Source organism: Notechis scutatus, chromosome 1 (assembly GCF_049901735.1).
Source record: "Notechis scutatus isolate UNSWTSFEM ecotype Mainland chromosome 1, rNotScu1.2, whole genome shotgun sequence".
In the NCBI taxonomy this organism is placed as follows: Eukaryota; Metazoa; Chordata; class Lepidosauria; order Squamata; family Elapidae; genus Notechis; species Notechis scutatus.
The window spans coordinates 312,336,931-312,364,646 of record NC_142009.1 but is presented as its reverse complement, the minus strand read 5'-3'; the positions used below and the strand labels follow the sequence as shown (position 1 = coordinate 312,364,646).

The following is a 27,716-nucleotide window of genomic DNA, read 5'->3' as shown; positions in this document are numbered from 1 at the left end:
GCCTTCTTGAGAAAGGGAAAGGCAGTGGCATACCCTCAATGTCAGACGGGCGCTTCGTATTTACATCAGTCGCACCCATCCTTTCAGAAAGTCAGAATCACTGTTCCTGTCATTCCAACCAAAGACGCTGGGTTTCAAAGTATCCCCGTCTACTGTAGGCCGTTGGATCAGAGCTACAATCTCCAAGGCCTATTTAACTCAGGCGCTCCCTGTTCCCAGTGGGATAACCGCACATTCTACAAGGAGTGCGGCTACATCGGCAGCTTGGGCTACCCAGGCTTCGATAAATGATATCTGTCGAGCGGCTACCTGGGCGTGCCCATCACCTTTTATTCGGCATTATAAAATCGATGTATTCGCTTCAGCAGAAGCGTCCTTTGGTAGGCGAGTCCTTCAACAAGTGGCAAGAGAACCAGAGGATATTCCGACCCAATGTCAGACTGTGCTCCTTCTAAATCCCAAGAAAGAAATACTCAGACTCCATGGTGTAGAGCAGAATTTATCTTTTACTGGAAAATGAATGGTAGCAACAGAATCAATTCAAACTAAAATATTGGCGGGTAAAGCTATACCAAGGGATAGAATTGCTCTCCCTCCCGAGATCAAATGAGCTTCCAACCAAAACTTCTAAATTGGTCCGTGTGGTCACTCGGTGATGATGAGGCTACTGTTTCAGTGACCTTGACATATTTTGATACAAGTTCAGTTGTTATGAGTTGCTACATAAAAAGGCAGAGGTTAGGAGAAATGGATAGTTGATAGTCTTCCTCCTTCTTTCAGCAAAGAGCCAGGGACCGCCTTCTTTGAGGTGTCCCCGTTTAGAGGAGGAGGAGTAAAAGCTCGTCAACAAAGCTCAGCCTGTAATGGGCGGAGATCTTGGTAGCACCTATGGATGCTCTTGAGGCTGACACCAGACGAGTCCCTCCCTAGGAAGGCCATGCTTGTATGTCACTGGATCTTGCAGCAGCCGGGGGGTTTTCATTATCTTTTTGTAATTTGCTCCTGTGTGCTATATTGTAATTTGTTGTTTCTATGTTGCTTTTTTATTATTGTGAGTTACCCAGAGATGATTGGAGTTGGGAGGCATCAACATTGAATAAATTATGCAAAAAATGCATCTGTGCCTGATAATTGGAAGAATGCTGTAACTGTGCTCCTGTACAAAGTTAACAAAAAATGGGATTAACCAGCCACTGCCTGATTTTAAGAAAGAATGACTGTTTTGTATAATCCAAAGATATAGCATGAAAATTTACTCACTCATTGGAAGTAAACATAGATAGACATAAAACACTGCGCTTGAAATATGTTTGGGAGTCAGATTTAGGTTAGTAGCTAGAAGGAGTTTGATAGATCAATACAACATATTTACGGAGATCTGGAGAATTTTTTTTTACCTGCTTCAGTGCAGGAATACCAGTCATGTATTTCCTGTAAGAATTTTACATACAATATGTAACCAGGAATTGCTGGAGATATTGTAATAAAAAAGGGATTTTCCTTTATATCCATTGGGAATATGATACAATCTCAACATTAATAAAAAGAGGGCAAGAATTGAACTTACTCCCCCTCTAGGCTTGTTACATATATTTGATGGAATGAATAAAAAAGCTATGAAGCAAGTAAATATTTTGGTAGTAAGGTTGATTATTTCTCACTAATCAAATGAAAAATATGTAAACTTTCACTTGAAAAATTAATAAAATTGGTCTTTTTAAGTTCTTGTGTAAAAAGGTTTCTGATAAACTTCAAAATGGGAAATCATTTAACAGGATAGCAAGATTTCATGTTTTATAAATGACAAAATAACAATAGCACAAGCACTTAGACTTATATACCCTTTCATAGTGCTTCACGGAACTCTTTAAGCCAGGGGTGTCAAACTCGATTTCATTGAGGGCCGCATCAGGGTTGTGTTTGACCTCGGGGAGCCGGGGTGGGTATGGCCAGGGTGGCCATGGCTAGTTCGACATCACGTGTTGGGAGCACCTGTGGTGGCCCGAGGGCTCTGCCAACGAAAATGGGTTCCTGAGCTCCATTTCCAGATGCAATGGCCTCCTGCAACCCTCTGCCAGCGAAAACAGAGCTCACGAGGACCAAATGCGGCCCTCCTGAGCTCCGTTTTCTCTGGCGGAGGCACCACAGGCTGACCTTTGCTGTTTTCAGCAGCAAAGATCTGGCCCTCGTGGGCCAGATCTAAGCACCGGGCCTTCAGTTTGACACCCTTGCTCTAAGCAATTTACATATTGCCCCCAACATTCTGAGTCCTCATTTTATCGACCTTGGAAAGCTGAGTCAATCTTGAGCCGGTCAGGATTGAATTCTTGGAAGTGAGTTACAGTAAATTAGCCTGCAATACTGCATTCTAACCACTGTGCCACTATGGCTCTAGTTAATATTCATTAGGGTGAATTGGCCTATTATGGGCTAGTTTAATATAGAAATGGTTGCTTGTAATGATAAATCATCTCCAGGTGAGGTAATTTGCTAAGTATGCCTGGATACAACAAAGATGCACATCACAAAAATGTTAAATCAGTTACATTGGATTTAAGATTATGAATCTACTAGAAACAAGCACACATACTCAGCCCGAAAGACTGAATTGGAAAGGATGAATGTCAGATTTTCGTTGCTGGCAATGTAAAAAACTTGGGTCAATTGGTTGATATGATTTAGTCTTGTGAGTCATTGATGTTTCTGAAATAATATTTTAACACATATAAATAGATTTGTGGAGAAAAAAATTAATCCCACCTCTATCTCGTTAAATGTTTTAGTCCCTTTTAAATCCAGTTTTTGTTCACTTTTAATGTTTTAATTGTTAATACTTGATGTTTTTAATGTTTTTAATCTAATTTGTTATTTTTGTTGTTTTATGATGTTGTAAACTGTTCAGAGTTGTGTGAATTGAACAGCATATAAATTTAACAAACAAAATGTTTAAGACAAATATATAACAAATGTATAAGATATTATTGATAATTAATTTTCTGCTTAATTTCTGGAATCTGACTATTTTTGAGGAATTATGGCTACACTAGCCTAGGATTTTATAAAAACAGTGTTATTGTTTTATAATACTTACCGTGTTTCTCCAACCATACGGCCTCCACCAATAGGAAGGTCCAGCATGATTTCTAGGCATGAGGTGAAATTAAGCCAAGCCCCCCAAATTTAGGCCTATTCAAACCATGCTTTTCCCCGCCATTACTCACATAGTTTGTTAGAACTACACGAGGTGAAGAGAAATGGGCGGGGGAAGGGCGGGGGGATGGGGAGAAAACTTGCCTTTAGGAGTGCCCTGCAGGAAACCTAGGCTAGAATACCCCGATAGCTGATAGAAGCTCCCTGAAGGCAGAGTCCCCAGCCGCTTCAGGTCGTGGCGTGGCTACCCATGTCCCCTTGCCTTTAGGGCAGTCTCTTTCGGGCGATGGAAGCTCCCCAAATGCAGTCACCAGCTACTTCAATCGGCCGGTAGAAGCGGCCTCGCAGCGAGGGGAGTGTGTGTGTGCCACGCCTCGCCGCGAAACGGCTGGGGACTCTGCCTTCAAGGGAGCTTTGATCGGCCGGTAAAAGCGACCTTGGGGCGAGCGCACACACACACTCCCGCTGCGAGGCCGCTTCTATCGGCAGATGAAAGCTCCCTTGAAGGCAGAGTCCCCAGCCGCTTCAGGCGGCGTGGCTGCCCATGTCCCCTCGCCTTTAGGCAGTCTCTTCGGGCAATAGAAACTCCCCAAATGCAGTCACCAGCCACTTGATCGGCCGGTAGAAGCGGCCTCGGGCGAGTGCACACACACACACACACACACCCCTCGCCATGAGGCCGCTTCTATCGGCAGATGAAAGCTCCCTTGAAGGCAGAGTCCCCAGCCGCTTCAGGGCGAGGCGTGGCTGCCCATGTCCCCTCGCCTTTAGGCAGTCTCTTTCGGGCAATAGAAACTCCCCAAATGCAGTCACCAGCCACTTTGATCGGCCGGTAGAAGCGGCCTCGGGGCGAGTGCACACACACACACACACACACACACACCCCCTCGCCACGAGGCCGCTTCTATCGGCAGACGAAAGCTCCCTTGAAGGCAGAGTCCCCAGCTGCTTCAGGGCGAGGCGTGGCTGCCCATGTCCCCTCGCCTTTAGGCAGTCTCTTTCGGGCAATAGAAACTCCCCAAATGCAGTCACCAGCCACTTCGATCGGCCGGTAGAAGCGGCCTCGGGGCGAGTGCACACACACACACACACACACACACACACACACCCCTCGCCACGAGGCCGCTTCTATCGGCAGACAAAAGCTCCCTTGAAGGCAGAGTCCCCAGCCGCTTCAGGGTGAGGCGTGGCTGCCAGTGTCCCCTCGCCTTTAGGCAGTCTTTTTCAGGTGATGGAAGCTCCCCAAATGCAGTCACCAGCTACTTCAATCGGCCGGTAGAAGCGGCCTCGCAGCGAGGGGAGTGTGTGTGCCACGCCTCGCCCCGAAGCGGCTGGGGACTCTGCCTTCAAGGGAGCTTTCGTCTGCCGAAAGAAGCGGCCTCGCGGCAAGGAGAGTGTGTCTGTGTGTGTGTGCACTCGCCCCAAGGCCGCTTCTACCAGCCGATTGAAGTAGCTGGTGACTGCATTTGGGGAGCTTCCATCGCCCGAAAGAGACTGCCTAAAGGTGAGGGGACACAGGCAGCCACGCCACGCCCTGAAGCAGCTGGGGACTCTGCTTTCGGGGAGCTTTCGTCGGCTGATAGAAGTGGCCTCGCGGTGAGGTACGTGCGTATGGGCCGCTCTAGGTGGGGGAGGAAATTAAGTCACCCCCGAAAAGACGGCCTACCCGTTTTTTCAGGGGTCAAAAAAAATAAGGCCCGGCCTTATTTTGTGAGAAACACGGTATATAAAAAAACCAGTATATGTATGTTAGAAACAACACTGAGCACATTACTGGATAGGTTTTTTTGTTTGCACTTACAGGTAATAGGTAATTGAGAAATATATAGAGGTGAAGCAGAAAATTAATTGTATGATTGTTGATTTAGAAAAAGTGAATGATGAAGTGAATACATTTGAACAATGGAGCTTTGCACGAATTATGGAAATAGAGTTTCATGCAATATTGAATGCATGAATGTCATATGATGAAAATAAAGCAAATGAGAGAATAAATGGTATGCTCACATAATTTTTCAACATTGATCTAAGAGCAAGATAAATAAGTATGATTTTTCTTTGCCTTTTACTGTTGATGGACAAATGTATAAGAAAACCATGTAATAACATTAGATGTGTGTTGATTGGGAATATAAATGTGCAAGTGCTGTTGTATCAGAGCATGCCTTATTATTTGCTAAGAACCCAAATGATTTGTAGCAAATATTAAACATATTATATAATGCAAAGAGGGTAGGTGAGGATCTGAAAATAGTTGTGCCTGATTAGGAAAATGGACTGAATATTAGCAAGTGATATGTTAATGGCAAAAACTTGGAATATTGTAAATAGACAACATTTTAGTAAAATTTTACTAAAGATAGCAAAATGCATGAAAATACTTTGATAGAAATATAGAGATAAAAATGCATCAGTTGGAAGGGATGAGTATTTGTCAAAGGAAATAAAAATGGTTTTTTTTACAGTTTGTTTCTACTCACTTTATTATGTGGAAGTTCTTATTAGAACGGGTAGCCATATAAATTTATTTATGAATAAATAAATAAGTTATATGGAAGTGAGAATTAAGTGTTCCAGGAGAAAATGAACTGGGAATGGAATACTTAAAATATGTGGTTAAAACAAGTTCAGATTAGGCATGATGAATGGATACAAAAGTCAATTCACTACAAAACAAGTTTGTTGGTCATGGAGAGAAAGGTATTATAAAAACTAGATTTAGTTATATTTCTTTTTCTCTTGTAGTTTTAGTGTATTTTGTGTATCTGTTTTTATTATTTATATTACTTCAAACTCCTTTCCAAGGTCTGCATAATGTTGCTTGCTTTGAAATGGAGGAGCATGTATATAAGAATTTTGCTAGTGAAAATCCATAACAAATACTTAGACCTCTTACCGTGCCTCTTATGGTTTCCTCTAGATGTCAGTATTGTATCATGCCTCAGGAGTAATCTCCTAATAACCTTCATGACAACAATAAAGGCCTACTTAAAATCCTGCAGAAGGTACTTTGGTGATTGTGATGCTGACTTCTAAATTAGGCCTGCATTGATCCCCTTTCATACTGTAAAGTTGATTTTATTAGATCAAGAATTTGAGCACCTTCCTTTTAATGGGGCTTCTTGGGACTGGAAGAAGGGTATTATGTATGTGTTGTGTGTTCAGGTCCCTGAGAAATTATGTGACATGAATTGAAAACATGTTGAATAGAAGATATGCAAGAACAGTATAACTTTTTAAATAAGCCCTCACACCAACATCTGTAAGACCAACCTTCCTGCAAACTACTGACAGCCAGAGCAAGATGTGTTAAATGAACTGTCGAGTCAACAAGTGCAAGGCCTATGGATTCAAATCCTGTTGAAGGGTTGAACATGGAACAACTAGCATGGAGAGTACACTTGAAGAGTCCTCAGTAAGGATGAAATTGGTCATGCAGTGCATTTTACTGGTCAGTAACTAGAATTTCAGGCTATTACAGTTTTATAACAGTAGACTGAGACTGAAAAAAGCATATTTACAGTTTATGTAAATTGCCAAGGCTATTGCACTGTGCCATATTTTGATTTTATTTATTTAGTGTATGGCAAACAGATGGATTTATGGTCGTTCAAATGTTAATGTCCAGCCATTCAAGGACAGGGTGGTCTATATTGAAAAAGTCAGACATTGGACCGTTGTAAGTTTTTGATGGAATTCGGACACAATGTGATGGATATTTTGTCGAGGAGCACCACAGTCACAATGAGTGGTTGAGACAAGACCCCAGTTAAACAAGGAGCCCTGGAAGACACCATGGTACAGATCCTGTTCAGAGTTGACCAATGCTGGCGAAGAAGGTCAAAACCTGGCACCTTTTGTGTAAGGTCATCTACGTAATTTCCTGTATCTGGGCATTCAGCAGCCAATTTGGCTTTCCACTGTGAGTTGATGTCAAAATTTGTTAGACAGCTGTTGAGCGAGTGCCAGAGGGTTTCCTGGATTTAAGCCTGCCAATTGATGATAAGGAAGATCACTATACTTTTGATTTTTCATTGCTTCCCAGTGTAGTTACTGAAATCTATGGTTATTTTACAATTGATTAAATGTGCATTCTGATAGTCATATGAACTAAAGACTGATTATTTTATTTTGTAAACAATCAATGAATGTATTAATCTTTATAGTGTCGGAAAAGTGTTGCTTTTGTTGCACTAATGCTATTTCTCTGCAATCTTAGCAGGCTATATTAAGAATATGAAAAACATGAGATATTGTAGTGGTTTATATAGTGATAGACCTATGTACTGTCTTGCTTTTTTCCCTTTAAATGTTTACCATAGTTACTTTGACATGTTCATTTTCCTTGGCTTATTCTTGAAAAGGAAATTTATTTGATTGTAAAATGACAGAAATGTGAAACTTTATTTACAATTTCTATTGCTGTCAGTGTCCATTCAGTGTGATAAACAAATATGAATGAACTAGACAAAAACCATAATGAAACAAATCAAATGAAAGTCTTATTAATATTATCATAAAACAAAACAAAACATTGCTTAGCATTGGAGTTTGTTTAGATGATTGACCAAAAATGAATAAACTTATCTTTGGTCATTAAAAACAGTCAAAAACAGAACAATTTTCAGTCTATTGAATGTTATAGATTTGATAAGAGCCCCAATGTGCTGGATGTCAGCTAGGCCAGATGTTCATAGCAGTGGAACACATTTTATCTTTTCAATGGGCAACTGATAAAAGAAATAAGATGTATAACTCTTATACTTTGCATTAGCACAGTGTTCTTCTATCTTGACAACTTTAAGATATGTGGATTTCAACTCCCAGAATTCCTGGACAGCATTGAAAAGTCCACACATCTTAAAGTTGCCAAGGTTGAAAAATACTGCTTTAGAAGACAAAAGAAAGAGAAACTTGCAGTATTATAAAATGAAAACTCCATTCTGAATTGCCTGAGAGTTTCAGGAGGTTTGTTTTCTATGCTGATGAAAGCCTGGATTGACAGCTTGCATGAGTAATTGCAAATAATTGCAAATCGCCTAGAAATTAGTAAAATATATTTACATATTCACATACATATAGATGACCTGCAATAACCCTTCAAAGCAACCACACTAGCATTGAAAGAATGTGGCTGCTTTAATACTTCAAGAAGGGGTACTTTGCTTCCTCTAATGTGCTTTGCAAAATACCTTTTTTAATCCTGTGCATACTCTTATAGGTTCTATAGAAGATTATAAAATAACCCCATCCTGACCAGGGGTGGTATTCAGCAGGTTCTGACCAGTTCTGGAGAACCAATAGCAGAAATTTTGAGTAGTTCAGAGAACTGGCAAATACCACCTCTGACTGGCCCTGCCCCCATCTATTCTCTGCCTCCCAAGTCCCAGCTGATCAGCTGGGACTCCTTTTGTTGCCCTGCACAGGAGAATGGAGCTGGAAAGCAGGTTAGTGGGGTGGGGAGGGAATGGGATTTTGCAGTATCCTTCCTCTGCCACACTCACCAAGCCACACCATGCACACCAAGCCATGCCCACAGAACCTAATTTTTTTTAATCCCACCATTGATCCTGACATATTTTTACCAAAAGCATATATAAAGAAATAATTCGTTCATCAGGGACATTTATTTATCTATGAATACATGTGCTTGAGAGTGTCAGCCTGTTAAATGCAGTATTGTAGTTTTTGGACCCAGTTTTTGATAGAAGAAAATTGGTTACCCACTAATTGGTTATTTTCTTATTTCTGTCATAATCACTCCTCCAGTAACAGTGCTGGTTTCCTAATGGTATCATACCGACAAGATGGTTGAGTCGTATAAACTGCCCTGCCTTTTTCTCTCATCAAGTATGTAGCTCATTCATGCATTTAGTATTTACTAATGTTTAGTATTTATGAATAAACGTAATGTCCAAACACTATAAAGTACTTCACATTACCTCTGATTCTTAAAATAAGATACATAGTAGTGTAGTTATTATAATATTCACCTTGGATGGGAGGACTTGTATTCTTACCTAGATTTGTCAACAAATTAACATGACTTAATTATTTCAGCTCAACAGAAGGCTATAGATGTGATCACAGAAGTAACAAATCTTTAAAGCAAACCCTTGCAAGAACTATTTCCTTCGTTGTTACTGATAGAGGAAAAGACTGTCAGCTAGGGTTGCTCATGATTATTATCCGAAAAGAGTTCATGCTTTTCATGGTGGTGAAAATAGGAGAATGGCATTAGTTTAAGATTAGAAAAGGATGTATTAATGGCCAAACAACATTGTAGACCATTTGCATTGCATTGGTAATGTACAATAATTAGCTTCAGTGAATTTTTTTAGACATATTCCATGACATCTAAAATCAGAGGATAAGCCCACCAGTGTCTCTTATGTTGGAACCTTCCATGCTTGAGAGGTAGTACACTACTGATGCCAGTTGTTGAGAAGTATCTATAGATTTCATATACTACTAATTGGATTTCCAGAGATACCTGATTGGTCAGCGCAAGAAATAGGAATGCTGGACTTGATAAATCTGATCTGATTAGGATTAATAAAAGCTAAAATCAGAATTGGTAGAGATGAGGTATTGGGAGAAGAGAAAGATTAAGGTCAAGTACAGAACAGGGATGGTTAATTTTGGAAGGGTGTTAGAGCCTTAAACATTATAGTAATTAGTGCGTAGTATGACTCTGAGAACTCTAATATAATATGAATCTTTGAAATTGTTTTTGAACAGCCTATGTACATGTTATATATGAATAATATATGCAGCTTATTTACAAAAAATAAGTTGAAAACTTGAACTTTAGAGGCTGAGAAAGATACCAAAAGAAAAAAAGCAGGAGCAGCAGCAGCTTGAGGTTCATAATCGCATAAGAGGAGCCTCAGAGTCTAGGACTGTTGATGTTTGTTAGGTTGAAATACTTAGCAAAAGAGAGTCTGGGCAAGAGGTATTGAAATGTTGCCATTAATATGTTATATTTGACAGCTTTTTCTTTTCTTTTTCTTGTAGCAGCAGGAAAAACTCAAACTGTTGGAGGATTTCATGTCAACTTGGGAAAGGAGTCACGGGCCCAGACTTTGCAAAATGGTAACTTGTAATTCTTATTTTTATTTAGCCTTGCTAAAGAAAGCTATCCTAGAGCTAAATTTTATCCACTATGATTTTGGAGGGTGTATCAGAGAGGAAGTAGATCTTTTTAGAGCGTGGCTTATGCAATTCCCTTTTAATTGTGAATTGAGTTGGAAGAAATTTGTACTGAAAATCATAGTTGGCGGCAGCAAATAGTAATTAATGCAAGGAGAAAAGCGAGGCATGTTTGACATCTCTGTCCCCATAGCTTGCAAGTAAATTGCTTTAAATGTCAAATGTACTTTAATTCTAGGATTGAAGCATTTCCCCCCAGTTCAGTATAGACCTAGTTTAGCTGAGTCATAAATCTCGATCTCTTGAATTCAAGTAGAATAATAACCCTTCAAGAGCAGATTGACGGAGGGCAGCTGCACTCAGTAGCTTCACAATAAGAGTGTCTTTCCCAGGTGGTGGAGTGGGCAGTCTGAGACCTTCCCAGATGTTTTAGACTAATTCTTCATTCAATGTGGCGAAGAAGAGGAAGAATACAAAATGAAACAAAAAAGAAATAGAGGGCATCAGCTTGTCTGTCCCATTAGAAATGCAATGTTGAAGCTAAATAAGTGTGGAACTGTTAAAGCTTGAATGAAAGACCATTTTTCCACTACAAACTAAAATAGTATGTGTGCTTCTATTCTTAAACTCAGAGGAACCTATGTGCTTGGTATTTATGGCAGAATTTGTGAAGTTTTCAAATCAAAATTATAATTTTCATTTTCTAATCAAGTTTTCTGCAATCGCAAGCAATGTACTGTAGAAAAGTACAAAATCAATCCATTGGGTTAGATTGGAGGTAAAAACACCTGTTCTTGAATTTAGGCTGGAGAGCAATTTTCTTCAGTTCTTTTCTCTTCTTAATTTGAGAAGTTGGAGCTGGAAGCAGATGGTTTTTGAGTAGGCCAGGGGTGTCAAACTGGTGACCCCCAGGCCAGATGCATCATTTGCAAGCCACGCCCACCCCAGCTCCGTGAAGGGGAAAGTTACAAAACGTCATGTGAAGGCAATGTGACATCGCAAGTTTGACACCCATGGACTAGACAGTCAGAAAGTCAGGCTTTTGTACGGTATTTAAATCAAATGTGGCTGATTCAGAGCCATTCTATTCCAATTCCATTCCAATTCCCATTCCATTCTATTCCATTCCATGGCTTTATATTATATTACATTCCAGTCATTGTTCATATTCAATTACTAAATGGATTCTCCTACTTTTTATTTTGAATATGCCATGTATTATATTTAAAATAAAATCTCATTACAGAAAATGAAAGCTAGCTTTAAAATTCATAATTTTGTTTCAAATGTTTTATTTTACTGTGCATTTAATTTCAATACATAGCCTTTGCTGTCACACTTTTCAGGTTATTGCCTCTTACTTTTCTAATGTAACATTGATGTTCTCATTAATTATTTCTAATAAGATCTATACAGTAATTTGCTTGAATTTTCTCTCATAAAACTAGATTTTTTTCATTAATTACTTTCATAAGTGAGAGGAATTTTGGAGTGATAATTCAGCAAAACCCATGTTTATTGAGTACCTTTTTTATGCCATCTCTGTGGATTTTTAAAAAAACAACAACAGATTTCAATTTGTACCGCTGAATCTGTATTAAAATCAAAACAAGGACCTAGAAACAATAACTCATCACTGCCTGGTGGGACTACTACAGCATGTTCTATGTGGCTTTGCTTTTAAATAACATTTGGAAACCTCTGTTGACCGAAAATTCAAAAACCCACTTGCTGATGGGTGTTAGACACCCAGAACATATTTCATCTGTGCTGTGAGTCCCGCATTAGCTGTCCGTTATTTTAAGAGCAATTTAAATTGTTGATTTTATGACTTGGTACTAAGATACCTGCAGGACCGCCTCCTTCAACTAGAATTAATACGTCTGGTACAATCCATACACTAAAAAAACTGTTGGGAGTTCCCCACTATTAAATGATCAGAGTAGCCAAGCTGGGAGAAGATGCTTCTCCATTAAGGCCCCATTTTATCACCAGAACTGAGGCTGTTTGCCTTCTGGTAGCAGGTTAAAATGGAGTTCTTGCAGAGAGCCTTTTTAATGAGTGAAAATAGTACTTTAGAAGTTATTTATGTGCTTCAGTTTTAAGGTAGTTTTAAATATTTGTTATGATTGCATAATTGCATTTCTGTGCTATGGATGTTTTCCATTGTAAATTGCTGAAAGTTACATGATTGCAGTGGTTTTAAAAATAAATCATATAAAATACAGAAAATATATTAAAGCATGTTAACCATTGACAAAAGCAAAATGTTAGTTCTAATTTTATGTCTGTTATGTTGTCTTCCTATGGTTTCTATCATTTGTGAAAATAAAGTAGATTTTTAGACACATTGGTATATTATTTGGGAGTTTTAAGGACTAACATAAGTCTAGTGTCAGGGTTGGAGTTGACATCTAGTTGAATTGGACGTTTTTTTGTGGAACTCTTTGGGTTTATGAAGAATATAAACTTTGATTTTGAGTCTTTGAATCTTTCCCTAGTGGTGTGAAAATCCTGTCTTTCAGTTCTGTACTCAGACTGAAATATTACTTTTGCTATTTAGGGCATGCTCATGAAAAGGCAACTTCACAGAAGATCCTTTGTTTCAGAAATATATTTCTCAGGACTCCTATCAAAGGCTTCTAACCTACCGGAATGAATCCTGGAGCCTTGTTGTTTGGCTCTCTCATGTCCATCAACTTTTGCCTGACTAATCCGTGGCAATGGGGTGTTTGGGTTTAAATCAGATTTTGATTCACTAAAACCTCGCACTGTAAAGCAACAACAAGAAGAGCAACAACACTTTCTTCATAAAGCATTTGAAAATGTTGAGCTGACTGCTCTGAGAATTGGGCTTCTCTTTTGGGTAAATCTGCAGCTGCCTTACTGTCAGTGCATGATTGGTAAATCTCTTTCACTTGATGGAAAGGAATGCATCCTTTTAATATGCAACAAATTCACTTCTGGCTCACTGCCACACAGTTTCTGGGAATTTTTTTTCCAGCAATAAAAGCTGTGTGCTAGTAGATTGTGCAGGTGCTGAAAATGTTTTCTATTACCATATACAATATTGGGGCATGTAAGGACATCCTTTTGGTTTCTGTGCACAGTGTACTTGGCAGCCACATTTTTTCCCACGTTTTGGCTAAGTCAACAATGGTTGGAACTCTGAAAACACCTTTGTAATTTTCCTCCTTATTAGCATTTGGTTTTTTTGTTTTTTTTTAAAAGGTTATAATATGAGAATTTTGCATCCCACTCCTAGTGATATAGGTCCTGTATTGTCATGGGGAATTAGGGCCTTAAAAGAAAGAAAGGTAGGCATCATTCACATAAAAATTATAGTTTAGAAACAATTAATTTTTGAAGGATGAAGGCGCAAATCCTCTAGTGCACGTTGTGGATGGGAACGATACACTATTATTAGATACATAGATAGTTGAGGATATGATATGCATGTAGCTGGCATGATAGTTTGCTATACCCAGTATGAAGATGGTATATCTCTTATTTGTCAGTAAATTATTCTGTTAGTCTGTTAGCTAGTCCTGGTGGGTTTTTTAAAAAAGACAATACTCTTTATTAAAGCTTTTACAGCTCTAAAAGATAATGCAAACTGAAGTTACAAGGAGGTCCTTGCTTAACAATTTGTGATTCCCTTTTAAAATGGCAAACAAGACTGCCTTGGTGGCATAGTGGTTAGAGTGCAGTACCGTAGACTATTTCTGCTAACTGCTGGCTGCCTGCAATTTGGCAGATTGAATCTCACCAGGCTCAAGGTTGACTCAGCCTTCCATCTTTCCGAGGTGGGTAAAATGAGGACCCAAATTGTTGGGGGCAGTATGCTGACTCTGTAAACCATTTAGAGTACTGGTCGCCAACCGGTGGGCCATGGCCCACTGGTGGTCTGTGAGAAAATTTTGGTGGGCCACAGTGTGCTGAAGATCAGATGGCTGGAGGGGAGGTAGGGCAATCCTGCAGTCTCCCTAGCAACCCCGTGTTGTGGCTGCTGTCTCCTGCCATTGAGGAGGCCCAGCAGCAGCAGGAAGAGCACGGACCTCCTGAGCTGCAGGAAGCGGCTGCCAGCGATGCCCTCAGGTAAAGATGTTGCAAGGGGGAGGTTTGATTCCCCTCTTCCTCTTTGCCAGAATTGCTCACATACCCAGTGGGAAGGAGGAGGCTTGTTGGGTGCCAGAGGGGCAGTGAGTGCTTTGCTTGTGAGCGCTTCTGGCAAGGAGGAAGAGAAGCTCCCGAAGGACCCCATCCTTTCAGTGCGAGTCCAGGCACTTCAGCGAGTAGCATGCTGGATTCATATTAGTGGTCCGCGGGGTTTAAAAGTATGACTGGGTGGTTCGTTAGGTTCAAAGGTTAGCGACCCTTGATTTAGAGAGGGCTGTAAAACACTATAAAGTGGTATATAAGTTGTTAGTTTTTGCAACATAAATTCAATTCCAGAAAGCACACAAAGGTGATTGATTCAGCAGGATTCATTAACTTCTTTATATACATAATAATATGTTAAGTAAATGTACAATACCAAAGTAGGTTCTTCCAACATGGTAGAGAGTTGCAATCAAAACACAAGCACAGCAGAGAACAGTTTCAGTTTTGATTCAGAGTTGCAGACAAGACTGCAGCTTCAGAGCTCAGAGTTTAATATAGAGACCTGCTAGACGCCTCCCAGTTTCAGTTTCCAAACAGCCCTCATTGGCTGACTTAATTGCTATGCCTATTCATTGGCTGACTTTTTTACCATGCCTCTGCCAGTTCATGAATATTCTGACATAAGTCTAAGTACTATTGCTATTGCTAGGATTGTGGTCACTAAGCCATACAGCCATGTGACCTTGTGCTTTACAGCTCATTGCTTAGTGATGGAAATTCTGGTCCCAATTACTGTTGTTAACCAAGAACTACTTGTACCTGGTTTACTTCTTTCCATACCCCTTTGCCTCCATTCAAAACACCAAAATTGTTGTAATTTCTGGCCAAAAATTGGCAAAAAAAATATCAAAAAGGATTTTATGAATTTTTTTTCCATATTTTAACCCTGATCAAACTGGTTCATTCTGATTTCTTTATTTTTCCTTCAAAAGATTAATCTTTAGCCCATCAAATTGCTGTCATAGGATTGAATCTCCCTGCAGACTTTCCTTCTTCTATCTCAAAGATTGTTTCAAGAAGTTAGAAACCTTTTGTAAATTCGAAAATAAGTCTTCATCCAAGTCCTTTTTCATCTCTTGATTTATCATTTCTGTTTCCTATCTGACTTTAAACTCTATTTTATAATCCTTGATTTTCTTATTTTCTAATATTTCTCCATCAGCTAAGCCTTGTATTCCCACTTCATGCTCTCTACCCATATTTTTTTTCCATATTTTATCTGTCAAGAAATAAATCTACAGAGATTATTGCTGTCAGATTTGTTATGTTTCTTTCCCAGACAATTCCATTTGGTGATTCCGGTTTGTAATGATTGGGAAGGAGAGGGTCCACCTTTGGTCCCTATTGTGTGGGGTGTTGTAGGATTTGGTGTTTTCTTCTTTCATTTTTAACAACTATATTGAGGCTGCTGAGTTAGTCATGATACTCAATCAGTCTGCCAAGCATCCCAATTGCAAAAATCACTCTCCCTCCCCCATTTTGATTATACCACAGCTGAAAAATAATAATAAATCTATTCAGTTGTCAAACTTAGTTGATGTTGTAATATCATCTTGTTGGCATTGTTGGCATTGAATGTTGGCGTTCTCATAGGGATGTGTTCTCAGGCAGATCAGTTTGATTAACTTATTTGAAAGATACCAAAAAATCAGCATTTAGATTGCACACTGAAATTTACAGGAAACAATGAAGATTTTTTTTGTCAAATATGCCTTTGTAAAATACCAATATCCTGGGGAAAGGATGCACTTATATTTATTACTTGCATTACAGGTAGTCCTCAACTTACAACATTTGTTTAGTGACTGTTCAAAGTTATGACACTGAAAAAAGCAACTTATGACCACTTTTCACAGTTATAACAGTTGCAGCTTTCCATGGTCACATGATCAAAATTCAGATGCTGGCTCATATTTATGACAGTTGCAGTGCCCTGGGGTCATGTGATCACCTTTTGTAACCTTCTGACAAGCAAATTCAGTGCAGAATCTAGATTCACTTAACAACCATATTACTAACAGCTGCAGAGATTCACTTAACAATTTTGGCAAAAAATGTAAGATGGGGCCAAATGTACGTAATAACTAGCAACAGAAATTTTGGGTTTAATTGTGGTCATAAGTCAAGGTCTACCTGTATATTTTGCTTCCATCTGATAGAATTTCTGTAAATAAACAGATGCTTTTTTCCTCTTAGAATTTGCATGATTTCTGTTTTCTAAATTCTATATGTCTTAGTTCATCTTTATGTTGTCATACTGTTTAAGGAGAAAGACATTTGAATGGAAGATAATTAAAAAGTAATCTTTAACTTATGTCTATAGGTCAGGCAATCCACCATTAAAAGATATCCCTCCCTCTTTCCTGTCCACTTTTTTGTGCTGGAAATTATCAGAAATTCCAGTTCGTTTCTCATAACATATATCCACTAGCAGTTTTAATTCATACCGTAATTTTTCTGCAATGTTTATTTTTTTCTCTCCTGACATGATACTGTGCTGCTTTACGCCATGAAATGACTTTCTCACACCCAGAGATTTACAAACTTTACTACGATGTTTTCACAGAAATTAGTAAGTGGCAAAGAAAAGGTTACATGCTGAAATGCATAGAGATAAGAGAAATGAAGTCTCTCAAAGACCAGTAAGCTTGCCTTGAGAGAGAGTCCAAATCACAACCATAAGGCACAAGGGTCAAGCAAGGGACCAAGCATCATAGTTGAGTCATCAAATAACATAAAATTTCAAGACAAAAGACAAGGCACATAGAATCTAGATTAACAATAGGCTTGAGTTTGCTGCTCTTCTTAAATAGAAGCAACCCCAGTTTTGCTCATTTGGAAGGGCAGATTCCAGAGGTGGTATTCAGCAGGTTCTGACCAGTTCTGGAAAACCAGCAAATACCACCTCTGACTGGCCCCGCCCCCATCTGCCTCCCGAGTGATCGGCTGGGTCTTCTTTTGTTGCCCTGCACAGGAGAACAGAGCTGGAATGCAGGTTAGTGGGGTGTGGAGGGAATGGGGATTTTATAGTATCCTTCCCCTGGGACAGACTCTCTCCAGCAGGAGGGGAACTTCAGTGCTGGGCTGAGAGCTTACATTACAAAGATCTGAGCTTCTTTTCTCTAGCTCAGCGCTACAGTGGCATGGAGGGGAACTATCTGCATCTCTTCAGCAGGCAGTTCTTTCCCTTCATCCACTTAATGACCCATGTGGTTGCTTAAAATGATTGCATCTATGAGAGCCAGGATGTGGTCATAAATTTGAGTTAAGCAATGTATGAACAGAATTCCAGGTTTGGCTACAGTCATAAGTCGGGAATTACCTGTATCATCATAGAAATCCTAATTTTACTGTTTATTTCTTACATGTGTACTGATCATGATTGATGCTCATTTCTTGTATTATGCATGAAATCAGTGCTATAAATCATAAAGCAGTTTTTTAAAGCCCATTAACATAAGAGCTTTTTTCCCTGTGGAGAATTAGATGTATAGCCTCTGTATTGTCAAATTTAGTAGTAAATGAGGTTTGGTTGAAACTGTATTTAAAATCAGTTAACAGCAGTATAAAATACCCTTGAGGAAACTGTGTTTTATGTGATCTTAAATTTCATGTATACAGTTTTAACTCTGCACGTGCCTGTTGCTGAACTATAGTTCCTGAATAAATCTAAATTATAGGATAAACCACCTAGTGGCCTCGATATATTGTGATCTACAATTATCATTCCTGACCACTAGCCATGCAAATTATGACAGAGCAGAATCCTGGTTACATAAATGTTAATTCTACTAGAGCAAATTGAGCAATTTAAATACTTGGATTCATTTGTCCAAGAATAAAAATTAACTGTTACAGGTGATACCAACAGTGGAATTTGCCAGGTGATCCCATTGTTTGGATCACTAACCTGATGCCTCTAGCAAAAAAGCAACGTAGGCATTCCTACTCAGATACATTGTTCTGTTGATCATAAAACAACCCATGCTGCTGAAATATGGTACAAAATTTTGGATTTTGCTTCAGGATGATAACAAAATTCAGTGTTTTTCAAATGTGGTGCTTGTGCTGAATATGTGCCAGCCATTTAATGTAGAAGAGACTAGGAAACCAAAGTCAAGCATGCTAATATTAGTTTTATTATAAAATTACAATAACAGAATACAAAATTACAATAGCAAGTCTGAATGTGCTTTCCCCTCCCTTCCTTTATTTTGGTGACAACTAAGTCTTGCTTGAGATGCTTATTCAATTTATAACTCTGTTTCAGACTCTGATTTCTTTTATCTGATCGTTGTCTTGGTTGCAGCTCCTTCTGCCCATTGCAATATTAGAGGATTTAATCTATGGCAAAATAAAAATGAAACAGTTAAAAGAATGGTGCTGCAACCAATGTATGATAGCTAATCGAACACCAAATATGGTGGTTTGGATACACATGTTGCTTGGCCTCATACCAGTTTTCATATTGCTGGCCCAGTCATGCCCCATTTGAAAAGTGATCAGCTTAAAAAAAAAGATCTTGGATGAAATTTGTGGAAAAAGATCTAGTAACATTTAATCTCAATCTGATAGCAGTGAAACAAGGGGCTACGAAAAAACAAAATGGAAGAATATGCACATGAACCCATAGCATTTATGGCCGTATACTGATTTCACTGTGGGTTGTTACCAGATGGGAACTAAGGAGTTCAAGATTAAGTGTCATGGCATGTTTAAACATTTATTTTGAAATAATGAATTATATAGTGACAGATCTTTATAAATCAGACTGTACTTAAGTACTTTTTTTTTCTTTTGTTCAATTGTGTTCGATTCTCAGAAACTGCCTGGACAAGTCCCTGCAGTTTTCTTGGCAAAGTTTTTCAGAAGTGGTTTGCCATTGCCTGCTTCCTAGGGCTGTGAGAAAGTAACTGGTTTTCTGCCTAAAGCGAGATTTAGAACTCTTGATCTCCTGGTTTCTAGCCTTCACCACTACACCAAATTGGCTTTCTGTCTAAGCCTGATAGGGCTTAACTGCAGATACAGCGTAGGTGAGTGAAAATATTGATACTTTCTCCTTTATATTGAGACTTCTCCATCCAGCCCTTGTCTGCCTGAAACACTTTAGTAAGGTTATACAGTAATACCTTTCATAAGCATATTTACAAAGCTAAATAGCTGAGTATCTGGTATATTCCTAAAAATGTGCATGTAATTCTTCAGGGTAATGGTATGAAAACAAAGATACTAAATTTATAATATATCTGGAATTTGCTTCATTATGTAAGTATTCATTGCTTTGATTGCCTAACATTCAAGTACTGGAAATCAGTTACATTTTAGAAGCTTGCATATGACTAAAATATTGCAGAGTGGATCTACTTTCTGTAATATTTGCATAATGTTATTACTACCGTGTTGCAAGAGCAGCATCTTTGAATGGGTTGTGGAATGGCATACGTTTGCCATCTACAGTTTTATGATCTCTCATAGAAATCTTATGCAGTATCTTACTGATTTTTCAAAAAGAGGGTACACCAACATGTTCTTAATGACATTAGTTACAATACCCCCCTTCTAAAAAAGAGCCATGGATTATTTACCAAGCCTATTTTTTTCATATGTCCCCAGGCCATCAAAGGAACCAGGATGGATCTAGATCTTCCTAACCATTTCATCAGAGTCTATAAACTGAAAATAATCCCAGATGAGAGTATAAGGCTTTATCTTGGGCAGGTTTATCAATAAAGGTTTGTGCAAAAGCATCATGGTGGCTAGATGATAGCTGCTTCTGTTAACATGTCAAGAAAGTTTTGCATAGTTTTAAATAAAGATGTTTTTGGACAATACCCTGTTGTAGTAAGGGTGGAGAATTGCAAGTGTTTCACTGTCTTTAACTGCATGGTATAGTCTCAGGCATGAGCTCTTACGCTCACATTCTGTTTTCAGGCATTGTTTTTCTCTATTTCCTGAAGTTCTTCAGTAAGCCAAAGTGCCTTTGAATCCACAAAAAGGCTATTGAGGGCAATCTTATTAAATGCTTGACCGACCTTAAAACTTGACAGAATTATCTGCCAGATTGCTGGGAAAATCCCTAAGTATCCTCTGGAACCTTTCTGGATTTATCAGGTGCCCGTGAGAAAATAGCTTTTGCTATCCTGGAGAAGTTTTGGGTGGTAACCAGGGTCACTTGAACTAGGAAATGTTCTGACCATAGAAAATAACTCATTAATGTCCGCCATATTCATATTACATAGCAACTGCTCCAAAGAAAAACTAGGTCAAATAGGCCTCAGCTTATGAAAATCAGTCCTGAAACTGGCTGGGATGGGTCTATAGTTGTCAAGGTGGCTATGAAATCCTTAACCAGACTGACAGATTGCAGGGTGAAATTGAAATTCTGCAGCAGTAATAATGGAGGGAACTTGAATACTAGTATAGTGACACTGCAAGCTCCAGAATAAGGACCTTGGTCAGAGCTAAGCTGTTGCTAAAGATAATTGCAGTGACCCCTTTCCTTCTTTGATGGAAACCTAGGAAGACACAAGTGTTTAATATCTACAACATTGCTAAGCCAGATCTTGGAAACATATATCTGTAGCAGATCCTCTTGTTCATCTGTCCCCAAGTCATAGATGAACATGGTCTTATTGACAGGCAGACTCAATACTTAGCAGCAACAACTGAGGTAGTTCTGGGAAAGTAATTTGAAACTTAATATTTTCTCCTTCATAAACAAGTACAACTTATATTTATCCTCTACTCATTGCAGAATACCTTGTGCCACCAGACTTGAAATTCTAGACCTAGAAAACCTAGAAATACGCCGCCTTTGGTCCGATCTAAGTATAGTATATAAAATCATACATTGCAATGTCCTACCTGTCAATGAATACTTCAGCTTCAACCATAACAACACAAGAGCAAACAATAGATACAAACTCAAGGTTAATCGCACCAAACTTGATCGTAGGAAATACGACTCCAGCAACAGAGTAGTCAATGTCTGGAATACTCTGCCTGACTCTGTGGTTTCTTCCCCAAACCCCAAAAACTTTAACCTTAGACTTTCTACTATTGACCTCACCCCTTTCCTAAGAGGTCTGTAGGGGGCGTGCATAAGCACACCAACGTGCCTACCATCCCTGTCCTATTGTTTCTTTTATTTTTTTATTTTTCTTATATGTATCCATGTATTCATAACTATGTTTTTACTTATACCTATTATCTTGTAAGCAATTGACAAAAATAAATAAATAAACAAACATTCTTTTGATAGTTCTTAGAATCTATCACAGAATAAAACACAAGTTTCTCCTTTTCTAAGTGCCGATTCTTATTCTCCATTTGCCAAGGGTTGATATGTTTTTTCAAAAAATAATTTTTATTTTAATCTGGATTTTATGTTTAAATTGTCTATTTTTATATTTGTTATTTGATTGCTGTGCATCTCCCAAAGTCGCATTTTATGAGATGGACAGCTATATAAATTCAACTAAAATAATAACAGTTATAACGATATTTAGTTGTGATTACTTTTAGGTTCGATTGATTCCAGACAGTCTATCATTTCAAAATAATAATAACTAGTCTAATGGCACAGCAAAGCCTGATAAACCAGTCCCCTTATCAGCATGTAAAAATATTACTTGTTACAGTTCATTTCATGAAAGAGCTTGTGACAATAAAAATGTTTCAAAGTGGTGGCTTAATGATAGTAAAATGGAGAATTAGGAAACTTCATTGTTGAGGGAGATTCAGAAAGCTATCTTTTCCCTTTTCTTTTTGAACTTTTCCCTATACTTACTTGGAGATATTTGAGCTTTTAAAAACTTGTTTCCATAATTGTTGTACATTTCCTGTAAATATGAACTGAAGCAAAGTTTTTGAGGTTGCAAGTTTAGATGGCAGGTGTGTCCTGAATGTGAGAACTAGAACTATTAACCCCCATTGACTTCACCACATTTTTGTTCTTCCTGCATTGGACAGATGTACTTTACTTTAAAGTTCTGGCTGGAAATAGGAATATAGGAAACTCCCCTGTACAGAAGAGTCACCTATTATTTTTTATTTCTGAGGTGGGGCCTATAGAGGTTCTGGAAGCTTTCTGCTACATAAAAATGATGCTATCCTATGTAGGTATTTACTTCACAATATGGTAGCTTCTACTTAAACAATAATAATCTAAATAAAGAAATGGATCAGGGAACTGGTGACTTTGAAGAAATGGATACCATGTTGCCTGATAGTTATTTTCCTTAACTTGGCATTATCCAGATAGTAGCCCTTGAGATAAGACAGATCACTCAATGAACATTGACTGCTGCTCACAGATCACCACTGACCACTAATGAACATTGACTACAGATCACTTAATGAGAGGATGCCCATCACCCATTGTACTTACCTTTTGAATCTCTCTGGTTCTCCTGTTAGGGAAGGAGGGCAGGCCAGGTGTTCGTGGGCCACATGGAAGTAGCCTTGACATGGTCGCCATTTTGTTACATTTGCTTGTGGCTGGGGACAAAATGGCAGCCTCCAGACAAACTGCTTTGTTTGGCTGCCTTAACAATATCTGTACAGGGCTGCAGAAGCTACTGGATACTGCAGTGCTGTGTAGACCTCATTAAGGCACCAAAATGAAGTGGTTTGTGCCTAGGCCACACCGCGGCAACCTGAACTCAGCCACCATTTTGTGGGTGGGATGAAATGCTGGCTGTTTTTGGAACCATGCAATGCAGCTGCAGAAAGAAGCAATTCATTCTAGTGTTCTGGAAGGCCTTGGAGCTCTTCTAAAACTATGTGAGGAGGAGGATGTTCGGCCTGGCTGGGTGGGAATCAGGCCTAAAGCCTGAGACAAGATGGGAATGGGAAAAGTACTGTGGGGGCTCAAGAGGCAGGAAGCAGAGCACAGGATGTCTCAGGATGTGTGGGGGAAGGCCTTGGGAGGGCCAAGAGGTAGGCTTGAGCCTGTGCTAGGCCTCGAAGGACCCCCAAACCCTGAGGCATCCTATGCTCCACTTAAAGACCCGGGCATTTGTTTAATGATTCATTGGGTAAAACAGGAGCAGGGGGAGTCATTAGGTGAGATACTTCACTAACGACCATCACAACATGCAACTGTAATGGCAATATCCATTACAGTCATATTTCAAGAACTATCTCTACAATGAAATACAAGTCCCATCATCCTTAGTGAGCCTGGCTGGTAGGATAATGGGAGTAGTGGTCCATGATACACCTGAAATTGTTGCTTTACAAAACACAGGGCTTAACTGTGGCTATATTATGTCAGGCTTCATAGACTCCATATAAAAGATGTTTGTGCTCGTGCACATTTTCCTTTTGTAAGGGAAGTATACAAAGGAAACAATATATGTTGTTGGCACTTGCCTAGAAGAGTTCATTTCTTGAAATTTTGGCCAGAATTGTCTTGTTCTACCAGGTGTGTGCATATGTGAGAAAGTAAAAGGCACAGTGCTTATGACCTCCCCATTTGGTGAGTGGAGAGAGTTTTGTGTTGTTTATCTTTGGCTTTGTTCCATACAAGTGGAAAGATTTGCAGTTTTGTCTTGTTTATTGGCTGTTTGGAACAGATGGGATAGATAGGCCTGAAATCTATCTAGTGTATTGAAAATCAAAAAAGGAAAATTGCTAGATGACCTCAAATTCCTTTCATAAGTAGCCCTAGAAGTGTGGCTTCCAAATTAAGCAAGTCTGGTTTGGCATGTATCTGAACACAGGATGCACCATATTTTTCAGTTACTCAAATTATAGTTGGCAGTAGGTTATAAAATCTAATAAAGTATCTAGTAATGCCAGAAGTGGTAATGATTATGTTTAGATGACAGGTATAAACATTTCCTGACAGCAGAAAGGTAGTTTGGAAGATGATAGTTTTCAGTACCATCTCCAACTCCATCATAAGACAAATTCCACACAGTCACAGCATCCTGTGGACACATGACCACTATTTGCAATCTCCTACCAGTTTCCCCCTTGACTTTACTTGTTGGAAACTGGCAGTGAACATTGCAAATGGCAATCACCTGACTACAGAAAGCTACCACATTGTATTTGTGAGCGGGTTGCCAAGCTTCTGAATTGTGACCACATGATCACTGTGATGGCTGCAACTGAAAAGCAGTTGTAAATACCTTTCATTCAATTTCAGTATAACGGCATCACAACTCACCACAGGCTGCAATATATAGCTGAGTATCATCAGCATATTGGTGATACTTCAGTCCATGGTGACAGATGATCTCACCCGGTAGCTTCATATAAATGTTGAACAGGAGCTGAAGGAGGAAGAAATAAACAGGGAAAGTATGAAAGGCAGAATTCCTGAGTTTCTTGCTAGTTATGCCAACAAACATCAGTTAAAAAATATCTATTCTAATGTAGCAGGACTCTTAGGTTAAATGCTAAATGTTTTCAAAATCTCAGTCTTCTGGAACATGTCATACCCTAATATGAACAAACCATTATACTTTGATAGTGAAATATATTTATTGATAATTGTATTATATGTATATATGTACCGTGTTTCTCCAACAATACGGCCTCCACCAATAGGAAGGCCCAGCATGTTTTTGGGGCATAAAATCAAATTAAGCCCCTCCCCCCAAATTTAGGCCTATCTTAAAATATGCAAAATAAGGGGGAAGGGCGGGAGACTTGCCGTTAGGAGCGCCCGGCGGGCAGGAATTCCTCGCCACCAGCCGCTCCTAGCGGGCGATCATGGCGAAGTGCAGGGGAGCTCCTACTCCCACCAAACACCTTTGCTGCAGACACCTTTGGCACCCGCCGCTGTTGCTTTCCCTTCTGCCCATTCCGCTGCCGCGTTTGGAGCTGGCGCTTCCGTGTTTGGAGTGTCGCCGCCATTTGGAGCTCCAAACGCGGAAGTGGCAGCTCCAAACATGACGGCGGGCGATCTTTTTATTTTGGTCCGCGCGAAGTTCAGAGCGAGCAAGAGAGGGAGACTGCGATGCCTCCATCCGAGATGGCAACCTCACTAGTGGATCACAACGTGGCTGGAAGCCCGAATCAGCGGGATACGATGGCGATCTTTTTGGAGCAAGAGGAAAGGGAGAGAAGAGTTGCGGCGTAATTTGCAGGAGGAAGTGGGTGTACCCCACGGCAGGGAGCCCAAGGAAGAAGGGCCGGTAGGCAGCGGAGAGCGTCCCGTAGCTCCGGAAGCAGCCTAGAGACGTGCCCGGGAAGAGGCGCAGATGCTGCCTTGTAGTCCCCAAACCAACTGCGTGCGCCGCCTTTAGTTATGTGCGCTCCGCTCTCTGGGCATCTCCGTGTGATCGTGACCCTGTCCTTTCCACCTGGCGCCCTTGCTGCTTTCTGGCTCTTTAGCGACCGGCTTCGCGTTTGGAACACGTTCGCGTTTGGAGTTGGTTTGGGGACTACGAGGCAGCATCTGCGCCTCTTCCCAGGCGCGTCTCTAGGCTGCTTCCGGAGCTACGGGACGCTCTCCGTTGCCTACCGGCCCTTCTTCCTTGAGCTCCCTGCCGTGGGGTACACCCACTTCCTCCTGCAAATTACGCCTCGCAACTCTTCTCTCCCTTTCCTCTCGCTCCAAAAAGATCGCCATTATATCCCGCCGATTCGGGCTTCCAGCCACGTTGTGATCCACTAGTGAGGTTGCCATCTCGGATGGAGGCATCGCAGTCTCCCTCTCTTGCTCGCTCTGAACTTCGCGCGGACCAAAATAAAAAGATCGCCTGCCGTCATGTTTGGAGCTGCCACTTCCGCGTTTGGAGCTCCAAATGGCGGCGGCACTCCAAATACGGAAGCGCCAGCTCCAAACGTGGTGGCGGAATGGGCAGAATGGAAAGCAACAGCGGCGGGTGCCAAAGGTATCTGCAGCAAAGGTGGGAGTAGGGAGCTCTCTGCACTTCGCCATGATCACCCGTTAGGAGCGGCTGTTGGCGAGGATGCAAGGGGGGGAATTAAGTCACCCCCCGAAAAGACGGCCTAGCCGTTTTTTCGGGGCTCAAAAAAAAATAAGGCCCGGCCTTATTATGTGAGAAACACGGTGTGTGTGTGTGTGTGTGTGTGTGTGTGTGTTTTCGTAGATTTTCACGGGTACAGGTATGTAGGTCTAGGTGTGTTCGGGTCTTTTCCCATGTAAGATTAAGAATATCTTGGTGATGTTTCAGCGAGGCCCCACTTGCCATCCTCAGGCTGGTGCTTTCGGCTTCGTGCCAGTGCAAGCAGTGTGTGATCGGAGCTGCTATCTTTCTATAAATACTGGTGTGGGGGGCTGGTGTTCTGGGCTGGTTGGCTGCGCTGCTGCCTCTTGATTGGTTGATGGAATTGATGTTGGTATAATGGGCTGTGTGATGGCCTTGTGAGTTTTGTTGTGGAGATATCCTGGATCTCGTGCTGTAATCTCCTGGGTCGTTTGTTTTGTAGTTATCTTTTTTCCATTTGCCTCCCGTGTTTTAATGGCTTGGGTAATGGGTTGTGTGATGGCTTTGCAAGTTCTTTTGTTGTGGTATCCTGGGTCCTGCATTGTAATCTCCTGGGTTGTTTGTGTTTTGATCTCTTTTCCATTAGCCTCCTGTGTAGTAACGGCTTGGGTAATGGGCTGTGTGATGACCTTGTGAGTTTTATTGCTGTGGTATCCTTGGTCGTGCTGTGATTTCCTGGGTCGTTTGCTGTGTTGCAACTTCTTGAGTTCTTGTGGTGTAATTTCCTGAGTTTTCTGATGTGATATCCTGAGCAGGTGGCTGTGATGTAGCATTCTGGGTTTTGGTCTGGCTTCGAGTTTGGGGTCTGTGTTCTTGGCGTGTGTCAGCTTGTTTGTTTTGGGGTCGGGGGGTGCGACAGCTGGTATCAAAGGAACCACAGACAAAATCAGCAAAATTCTCCACAAACACAATATCAGGACAGCCTTCGGCACTGACCAAAACATAGCCAACATCCTAAGAAACCCCAAAGACAAGATCCAGCTAGAAAACCAAGGAGTTTATGAAATACTATGCAACAATTGCCCGGCCACATACATTGGACAAACCAACAGGAGAACTCTGACCTCAAAACCAAGCAAGCTGACACACCAAGAACACAGACCCAGACCCCAAACTTGAAGCCAAACCAAAACCCAGAATGCTACATCACAGCTACCCACTCAGGATATCACATCAGAAAACTCAGGAAATTACACCACAAGAACTCAAGAAGTTGCAACACAGCAAACGACCCAGGAAATCACAGCACAAGACAAAGGATACCACAGCAATAAAACTCAC

The 27,716-nt window shown here is 40.3% G+C and overlaps 1 protein-coding gene across 4 annotated transcripts in view; it reads left to right on the top strand.

The window, feature by feature from the left end:
- BRF1 (BRF1 general transcription factor IIIB subunit) overlaps positions 1-27,716 on the top strand; it is a 224,776-nt gene that overhangs the window by 11,030 nt on the left and 186,030 nt on the right. For 2 of the 4 annotated variants that reach the window (XM_087952282.1, XM_026670128.2), the window contains exon 2: positions 10,168-10,245. Coding sequence is in view for 2 of the 4 variants with exons in the window: in XM_026670128.2 (XP_026525913.1) it covers positions 10,168-10,245 (78 nt within the window). In the remaining 2 variants the exon portion in view is untranslated. The remainder of the gene's footprint in view (positions 1-10,167; positions 10,246-27,716) is intronic. The other 2 variants (XM_026670129.2, XM_087952283.1) reach the window with 1 other exon arrangement.